We start from the raw sequence: 10,000 nt of genomic DNA, 5'->3' as shown, positions 1-10,000 counted from the left end.
TATATATATATATTCAAAATATTTTTTTCTGACTTTCAGTGGGTTTCGGAAGCTTGAAGATAGTGTCGTAGACGGAAACAATTTCACACTCTTTTGACAAGAGGAAGCGATTTTATGCTATCACAAAAAATAAAATAAAGTGTAGAAACGGCCTGCTTTTTTTTCTTTCTTTTTTTCGTACTCGTTTGGTCGTTATCCCTCGTCTCCTCGCGGTGCTCTACAGCGGATGCTTAATTTGTGCGTGCTTGACTCACAATTCAATATTCCAACATTTCACACACGTACATTTTCATCTGGGAGCACGAGTCAACACGACAGCAGCTGCGAAGAGCAAGGCTGCGCTCATTTTTTCCAAGGTCATAACTGGAGGCAAGGGTCGTAAAAGGAGAGACGGAATGAAGGATCTGGTGTTCCAAGGCAGCGAGACAGCAAGGCCGAGGGTTTCCTTTTTGGTGGTTGCTTTAAGGAAGTGTAAGCAAGGCAGGTGTTTCTCCTCCATCCATGCAGTGCTTCATGAGAGAAAAACTCGGGTTGGTTCTCTTACCCGGCCAACGCGCTTTCAAATAGTAGTGATAACAATAGTAGTGCGCATGTATCTATTTATCCATTCATCTATTATTCTGTTATTCACTTTTATATACTGTCTTTTGAGCGGTGATTCTAGAAAACAAGCCTATTTTCTTGGGTTGTTTGTCACCCGGGCACCGTCGCTTTCACATATTACATTGACACGGTGTTTCCAGAGAGAACAAGTCTTAGCCAGCTTCTGTCACCCAGGTAACATCGCTCACCATAAGCAGGGCGTGTGTGCACTTATTTATCTAATCATATATTTATCTATTCATTATTAATATTTACACATTATAACAAAAAGGAATTCAGTCTAAAGTCTGCTTAGTATACAAGAACAAATGTAATTAAAGCACATAACATCTGATGTCCAGTCCCCTAATTATCACACATTAATTTCTCATATTGTCAGCAAGTCATTATTAACGTGTCACGCTCTGGCTAGTATAATAATATACTATTCATTCGTGTTTCTCTCTCGGCAGAAATGACTTGTGCTGATTCCTTTGTCCACGTTCTGGATTAAAGAAGAAAAAGGTATATGTAGCTAAGGGATAAAGTATAATTAGTCGTGTGTGTGTGTGTGTGTGTGTGTGTGTGTGTGTGTGTGTGTGTGTGTGTGTGTGTGTGTGTGTGTGTGTGTGTGTGTGTGTGTGTGTGTGTGTGTGTGTGTGTGTGTGTGTGTGTGTGTAGGTGCGTGTGTATGAGTGTGTGCTTATGTGGGTGTGTGCGCCATAAACAAGAGACAGCCAATTACAGGCAGCTAAGCCTTTCTATATTGCCTAGCTAGCGACACTCATCAAGGTGCGGGGCCGCGGCGGTGGTGGCGGCCGCGTGAGCTGCAAGACTGTGGTTGGCACAGCCCGTCGCTCATCCTTTTAGGCACAACTTTGAACGCTGATGAGAACTTATCCCTCGCCTCTTTATCACATGTCATACGCTACAAATTAATTTCGCAATTTCGCACCGAATAAGACAGCAAATAATTTTACGACTGTGGTGATCCAATAGGCAGCGCTGATGCAAAATAGAAATTAAATGTGAACGTTCAGTGACATACATTCTGAACGACGCGATATATACAGCACCGAACTTAACTATGATTATTATTATTATTATTATTATTATTATTACTATTATCATCATCATCATAATTATGTAAATCCATGAAAGACCATGAAGGGAAAATCACTTAATTGTTATAGACAAAAAACAGGTCAGCAAATTAGCAGGTATGGTTCTGAAAGATAAAAAAGAAAGAGGCAAAACGACAAAAGAGGAAAGCAAAAAAAAGGAAAACTACAATTAGGTCGATGTTTCACTAGTTAGCAAGAAAGCGTTATTTTGCTCTTTAAATTTAGCAATGACAACTTAGCGAACAGTCCGTCAGGAAGTACAAGCCACACTTTAATGAAAATGAGGACAAACGTACGATAAAAAAAAAAAAAAAAAAAAAAAACCTGGTTAAAAAAAATAAATAAATAAAAAAATCAGAGCACGCACATTGCACCGTGACAATATTCCACAAACTATCACAATCCCAAACACAATATTAGTCAAAGAGGATAAAAAAAAAAAGTACAAAAAAAAATTGTTCGGCAAAAAAAAATATAAATAAATGTTAAATAAAAAATTGAAACACGCATATTGCACACTATGACACTATCCCACAAACACCCCCAGTCCCAAACACAACCATTGCAACACCTTTTGTCTCCCGGTATTCCCGCGTATCTAATCCTCCAGCTGATTACACTCTGCTGCAATGAGCTCTATACCCCAAAATCCTCATCAGCATAGCCGTCCTCCCTCCCCCCGGCCTGGAGGACTTACGTGGGAGAGGAAATAAGCGACGAGAGCCCACGTGCGCGTCAGGGCCACGTGATAAGCCATGTCGGGGTCGTATAGTTGCCTGGCCAGGTGGAAGGTCTCGTAGAGGGTGTGGTAGAGGGGCAGACTTGGGGCGTCCTACGGGAGAGAGATGGGGACAGTAAGGTTGAAGGTTATGGCAAAGAATGTGTAAAAGGTTTGAAAAGTATCTCTCTCTCTCTCTCTCTCTCTCTCTCTCTCTCTCTCTCTCTCTCTCTCTCTCTCTCTCTCTCTCTCTCTCTCTCTCTCTCTCTCTCTCTCTCTCTTCCCCCTGTTTGTCTCGCTGTGAATTTCATTTCCATAACTGTGATAAGCAACTAATTAAGGGAACTTGACATGATCCTTTAATATGTCCCCCGCTACTCGTCGAACATCCGAACTTTGAGCCACTTCCACCCTAATTACCTTTGGTTTAGGAGGTCGTAACTATCTACCACGATGAAACACCGCGGGTTTCCATAACGCCGCGCTCCGTATTACTGTAGCCTCCTCCAGCTAATAATGAAAGCAAATGAAAGCGTTACCTGTTATTCCCCGACTCGTTTCCCCCTTCCATAGCGGCAGACAGGTGGCGGTGTCATGAATACTTCGCGGCAACAAAGGGCCGACAATAGCAACACATCACTTGATTATTCCCACATAACGTTGGTTCTTGGATGGCAGAGATGAGTTTGCCTTCATTCAAATCACTGGGGCAATGGCGGTGTTGTCATAAACACTCATACACACTCTCTCTCTCTCTCTCTCTCTCTCTCTCTCTCTCTCTCTCTCTCTCTCTCTCTCTCTCTCTCTCTCTCTCTCTCTCTCTCTCTCTTGGTGCGTCACGTGTGGTTCCTGACCTGAATTTGTGAGGTTGGGTTGTTTCTTTAAGGAAGAGGATGAGTAACGTTATGAGTGTTGGTTATAGCAGTACAGGCAGTGGTAGTGGTGGTGGTGGTGGTGGTTAGTAGTAGTAGTAGTAGTAGTAGCAGTAGTAGTAGTAGTAGTAGTAGTAGAAGTAGAAGTAGTAGTAGTAGTAGTAGTAGTAGTAGTAGTAGTAGTAGTAGTGGTGGTGGTGGTGGTGGTGGCGGTGGCGGTAGCGGCGGCGGCGACGGCGGAGGCGGCGGCGGTGGTGGTGGTGATGGTGATGGTAGAAAGAAAAATAACTAGTCACTGTGGTAGAAAAGCACAGCAGCAGCAGCAGGAGGAGGAGGAGGAGGAGGAGGAGGAGGAATACAAAGGAATACAAAGGAAGACAAACAGCAACAGACCCTGAGATCCTTACTAGGCTGTTTGTTGAGATTATTTACTAACTACCAGTTAGTAAATAGTCTTCTGCTTTGCTGTCATGTCTCTATCATTGGTAGTTAGTAGGTATTACTACTACTCTTTGTATTCCCTTGTATTCATCCTCCTCCTCCTCCTCCTCCTCCTCCTCCTCCTCCTGCTCCTGCTGCTGCTGCTGTGCTTTTCTACCACACTGACTAGTTATTTTTCTTTCTACCACCACCATCACCACCACCACCACCACCACCGCCGCCGCCTCCGCCGTCGCCGCCGCCGCCGCCAGCACCAACACCACCACCACCATTACTACTACTACTACTAACCACCACCACCACAGAGGAGGAGAAGGAGGAGGAGGAGGAAGACGACAAAGACGAAAACGAGGAATACCAGAAGTACGTAGAAGCAGATGGAACTGTCGGAGTGCGTGACTAATTAATTCAAGGCGCCAAAACGAGACCAGGAGCAGCCGACGGTGAATGGAAAGTAAATGTTCAGATGACAAATTATGTACCGAGGGACACTACATAGATTCTGGCCACGCTATCATTACAGGAGGCATCAGATACGAGCACTTGATTTAAAAGCGACACGCATCCTTTGGTACGGAAGCTCTCATGTTCTTGTCTTCCTTTTCAACTTCACTTAGTCTTCTCTCTCCCTTTTCAACTTCACTTAGTCTTCTCTCTCTCCCTCTCTGCAGACCATGGCAATTCCATGACTATTTCTTTTTTCTTCTTACTGCTTTAGAGAGAGAGAGAGAGAGAGAGAGGAGAATGTCCTGTTGAGGACTTTAGGGTTATCGGACCAACATGTTCACAATTACTTTTCTTTTTTTTGGGGGGAGGGATTATTATAAGGTTAAGTGTGAATAAGATACAATTTCAAATATGAAAAGACTCTCTCTCTCTCTCTCTCTCTCTCTCTCTCTCTCTCTCTCTCTCTCTCTCTCTCTCTCTCTCTCTCTCTCTCTCTCTCTCTCTCTCTCTCTCTCTCTCTCTCTCACACACATATCCCTGACAACTCATTCTCTCCATCCCTTCCTGTTGTCATTCCCACTACCCTCTCCCGCTGTCTCTCTCTTCTCTCTGTTTCTCTCCTTCCTCGCTGGACAGCAGCGCGTGATCGCCTGGAGACTGCCTCCCTGTCTCCCACGATCGTTATTCCCTGAGTGGCGATCGGCTTCTGGTTCACGAGCAGCGCACACTGACCTGAATACATGCCTCTGATACTTTTGATCCTCTCTCCTGTCCTTCCTCCTACTCATCCTCTAATTCTCCTTCACAGTTTCATTCTATATATTTTTTTTTCTTTTTTGCTCTCATTCTTTTCTTTCTTCTTTTCGTCCAGGAGAGAAAAGAACAACAATGAATATTAAAATAAAACTGATGGGCTAAAAGGGCGAAGAATTACAACAAAAATGTATAATTTTTTTCGCTGTATTTCACTTCAGCGTCCAACATTTGTAGGCAAAGATATTCAGTTTTGATGAATAAGGAAAAGAAACACTTTCTGGTTTGAATAATTAAATTTATGGGATTGCCTAAGGTATTTTGTGAATAAAAGTATCGAAACTCTGAGGAGGAGCACATGCTGTCTCTAATCCCATGGAAATACCTCGTGAAGTATTAATATTTACGAAAAAATATAACATACATATCACTAAATGGCCGGGAGTGAAGAAGCCTCCAACAACGCTGAGGGCAAAGAGATGAAACATTTCATATGATATAGAATTTTCGGTAATTTTGAGCTAAAAGTGCCTAAGGTCTTAGTGCTATACGAGACTACGAGACAGTGGGATGCTCGACTTCCTTCATAGTACAAGAGTAAGAAAGAGTACAGTCATTTCTACACACTTCGCTTCACTCCTTAATAATTACTTTTCACAACACTCCCTCGGGTCTGTCGGACACATTTGTAGCACAGTAAAGCTTTAATATATTGTCTTTGTCAGGACAGCGTACCAACGTTGCAATGTGGACCCAATTATCTTCACATTCCTGTTCCTTCTCGTACATTTCCTCCTGCACTTTGTCTTTCGTTTTCTCTTTCTATTCATTTTCGTTATCCCTCCATCACTCAGTTTATCCTCGGTCTCTCACCTCTTCAGTGTCGTCCATCTTTCACTCTTTCTTCCCCCTACCCTCTGTTTCTCTTCTCTTCTCTCGTCTATAAACGTAAGCAATTTTCCTACGAGCGGAACATTCGTCTGTCTATTCATCCCCTACTACGTATTCATTTCTTGGTAAAATAAATATCACTCCTTCGTCTTCCGCGACTAACTCTTCCCCTAACTTGTCATGCATATTTTGTTGCCACTCAGACCGCTTTCTCTCACATCACTCTCCCTTCCCCTTGGTCCGTGCTATCTACATCCCCTCCATTATCGAGTTTCTCTTTATTTTTTTTTTGTACCTATTTTTTTTTTCTTTGCTCCCAATATACATACCAATATCCACTCTCGCCCACCTCTCTCTCCTACAGTTCACTTTGATGATGCGATACTTATATTTTCTCATAACAATATTTATTTCACGCGCATAAAAGTCGTGGTTTACTCTCTCTCTCTCTCTCTCTCTCTCTCTCTCTCTCTCTCTCTCTCTCTCTCTCTCTCTCTCTCTCTCTCTCTCTCTCTCTCTCTCTCTCTCTCTCTCTCTCTCTCTCTCTCCATGTGTATGTATGTGTGTGTGTGATTGTGGGTGTGTACCATGTCACCCTAACCGAATTATTTCCAAGAGAGAGAAAGATAGTTAGATAGATAGATAGATAGATAGAGACAAATAAAACAAGTACAAGAAACCTCTCCTTCACCGCCCCCCTCTCTCTCTCTCTCTCTCTCTCTCTCTCTCTCTCTCTCTCTCTCTCTCTCTCTCTCTCTCTCTCTCTCTCTCTCTCTCTCTCTCTCTCTCTCTCTCTCACCGGAGCCGCCGTGTAGTACATGTCCATGCAGGGAATGCCAAGCACGTGCTGGAAGGTCGCGAAGTCACTTCCACTGCCAAGCCCCAGGAATCTACGAAAGAGGATTAGAAAGTTTGATACGATTATAAAACACTGAGAGAGAGAGAGAGAGAGAGAGAGAGAGAGAGAGAGAGAGAGAGAGAGAGAGAGAGAGAGAGAGAGAGAGAGAGAGAGAGAGAGAGAGAGTGTACAGGAAAGGGTCTGTGCAAACTGCAAAGGAGAGGGAGAAGGAAAGGAAAGGTGCAACGATAGGAAGAGGAAAAAATAACAGGAGAGGTTGAGCAGAAAGAGAAATGTTTGGACGCATGGAGAAGGGAAGGGGGAAGGAAAGTGGAGGAAGATGGGAAGACAAAGAATGAGGTGAAACAGAGAGGGGAAAGGAAAGAAAACAGAAAACGAAGAAAAACAAAATGTTGTGAGAAGAAAAGAGAAAAAAATAAAGATAGAGAGAGAGAGAAAAAAAAAAAAAAAAAAAAGTGAGAGAGAGGAGGAAAAGAAATTAAATAAATCAGCGGAAGAAGACCCGAATACTTATCTTCTCTTCTGGAGCATCGGGAATCATCCTCTTAGAACTTCAATCTCCGTAATTGGAGAGGAAGTTGATGTAAGTCTGACACACCGAGGGAGGATCCTTGCCTCATTAGTCTCCCTAACACTGATATCCTTGCCTCTTGTTAAAAAAAAAAAAAAAGAATAAAAAGTCCTCTCGCTCTAGCTTTTCGATGCTACAACATGGCGTTCCGCTGAGACTACAAATGCTCTTACGTTTAACATTTTCGACTGACACACACACACACACACACACACACAGAGAGAGAGAGAGAGAGAGAGAGAGAGAGAGAGAGAGAGAGAGAGAGAGAGAGAGAGAGAGAGAGAGAGAGAGAGAGAGAGAGAGAGAGAGAGAGAGAGAGAGAGAGAGAGAGAGAGAGAGAGAGAGAGAGAGAGAGAGAGAGAGAGAGAGAGAGAGAGAGAGAGAGAGAGAGAGAGAGAGGCCAGATATACTGAATAAAGTACTTCAAAAAGAATAGAGAGAGAGAGAGAGAGAGAGAGAGAGAGAGAGAGAGAGAGAGAGAGAGAGAGAGAGAGAGAGAGAGAGAGAGAGAGAGAGAGAGAGAAAATAACACTTCATAGAAAGGAGATTAATTATTCAGCACTCAGTCTTGTCCCCGACGTATGGCGCCTTAGAAATGAGAATCTTTTCATTATTAAGGATGAAACAACGACGACACACTAACGACTCACGAACCCTACACCTCCCACTCCTACGCCGCAGACACGCCGCCCACATCCTGGTACCCTCACACATACATCACCCAATACTGCCCATACTGCATTTACCATCACATCCCCACGTCCTTAAAGCCCCTCATAGAAATTAACTGTTATTACCCTTACACCCCTCATGCCTTTATCTTCTCAAGCACCAGCCACTCCTCTCCTGCTACTCCGCACCTACACTCTACACCTCTGCATATTCAACGTCTGTGACTCAATTGTTTAAGGCAAAGAAAAAGGGAATGAAGGACAAATATTATGACCAAAGTAAAGAAAAGGAAAAGAAGAAAAATGTTAGTACGAGAGTGAAAAGAAAGTAAAGAAGGAAATAGTATAAACACAAGGATGCGTCCCCCTGTGATGCTGGTCTTTTTTTTCTTTTTGTATGGTTCCTCATAGTGATCTGTTTCTAAACTACATACTGAAACACTTCTTCGCCGCACCTCCACAACATTCAAAAGGCTCTAATTGAAGTTGCGCGATTACTTTTTAAGGGTATTTTTACAATTCTAGTGAAAGATTAACAAGATGTCTACATTATTAACAGGAGAAACACTCTTGACAACTCAGCTAATAAACTGTGGCCTTCCAAAATAGTCGCGGTGAGAAAGTAAAGAGTGTATGTTTGTCAACACTCACTTGGGGCGGCCTGGGTGTCTTGGATTGGGGTGGCGGTGTACCCAGGTGTCGTGCAGTGTTGGTCGCCCAGCCGCTGCTTCCTTCGGGTCTGGGTTGGGCACCATCCTCGCCGCCCTCACGATGGCGCCCCACAGGAGTGGTGACGCCATGGAGATGAAGCTGTACGTCCCTAAAGGGAGATGGTGAGAGGCCACGTGTCACTCTTCTATCTAAGTAATTATGGGTCTGATGATTAGGTCCTCCTGTATCTGTAAATGTTAATGTGCTTATCTATTGCATTTATTCATCTACTTATGTTTTCATTCACTTTCTTTTTTGCCTTTATTTATTTTATTTTTTCTTGTCTTTTCCTTCTACTGTGTTTGTTTGTCTATTTGTTTTTATTACCTATTTTTCTTTCCTTTCTACTGTAATTATTTATCTATTTATCTGTGATTATATTTTTTTTTCTTTCTACTGTCTTTATTACTTTATCTGTAATCATTATATTTTCCTTTCTACTGTATTTTTTTATTTGTTTATCTATTACTGTTATTTCTTTCCTTTCTACGATCTTTATTTATTTATTCTATTATCTTTACTTTCTTTTCTTCCGTTTTTATGTTTATTCATCATTATTTTTCTTTCTCTGCTATTGTATTTATCCATTTATCTTTTATTACAAGCACTTTGTTTCCTTTTGTACTGTCTTTTATCTATTTATTTGCTATTACATTTTTCTCTTTCCTTTGCCATAATTTTCATCATTGACCAGGCGCAACAAATATACTTTTATTAGATCCGCCAGTAAGACTTCTAAGGAAACTGCTCGAGAAATAAGCTGCTTAACACTTGTCCTGTTTTCCCCTTCCCATCGATCGACGTTATTAATGGCGTTGTCTTTCATATTTTACAATATCATCTCTAAGGGACGGTTATTTCTAGTTGACTTATTTATTTATTTATATATATATATTTTTTTTTTCTGTTTGTCTTGCCACTGATCAGAAACCCTTATATTAAAAAGTACTGTCGTTTTTGTTGTTGTTATTATTGGTAGTAGTGGTGGTGGTAGTGATGTGTGTGTGTGTGTGTGTGTGTGTGTGTGTGTGTGTGTGTGTGTGTGTGTGTGTGTGTGTGTGTGTGTGTGTGTGTGTGTGTGTGTGTGTGTGTGTGTGTGTGTGTGTGTGTGTGTGTAGGCACGTGCTCGCTTGCGTGCCGGCAGGTGGCTATAGAGTTGTTAAACACACAGAAACGTTGTTAGGCCTTGAAATGAGTGGTTCAGCTCTGCCTCGCGGCCAATTTCTGGATTGAGCACAATGTTTACGTCGCCAAGGAATTTTTACATCTACGAGTAACACAGCGCACATTTCACCATATACACATTTCACCACATTTTTCATATACTGCAACAAACAGAATGGTACAGTTCCTTGTCACA

At 42.3% G+C, this 10,000-nt stretch overlaps 1 protein-coding gene across 4 annotated transcripts in view; it reads right to left on the bottom strand.

Moving 5' to 3' along the window:
* Positions 1-10,000, bottom strand: part of LOC135102938 (N-acetylated-alpha-linked acidic dipeptidase 2-like) — a 155,006-nt gene that overhangs the window by 33,146 nt on the left and 111,860 nt on the right. For all 4 annotated transcript variants that reach the window (XM_064008644.1, XM_064008647.1, XM_064008646.1 and 1 more), the window contains 3 exons: positions 8,581-8,749; positions 6,628-6,718; positions 2,404-2,538 (listed from right to left, as the gene is read on the bottom strand). In XM_064008644.1, coding sequence (XP_063864714.1) covers positions 2,404-2,538; positions 6,628-6,718; positions 8,581-8,749 — 395 coding nt within the window. The remainder of the gene's footprint in view (positions 1-2,403; positions 2,539-6,627; positions 6,719-8,580; positions 8,750-10,000) is intronic.

The sequence above is a fragment of the Scylla paramamosain genome, chromosome 8 (genome assembly GCF_035594125.1).
Source record: "Scylla paramamosain isolate STU-SP2022 chromosome 8, ASM3559412v1, whole genome shotgun sequence".
Taxonomy (NCBI): domain Eukaryota; kingdom Metazoa; phylum Arthropoda; class Malacostraca; order Decapoda; family Portunidae; genus Scylla; species Scylla paramamosain.
The sequence above is the reverse complement of the archived record's forward strand: the minus strand, read 5'-3'. Positions and strand labels throughout refer to the sequence as shown.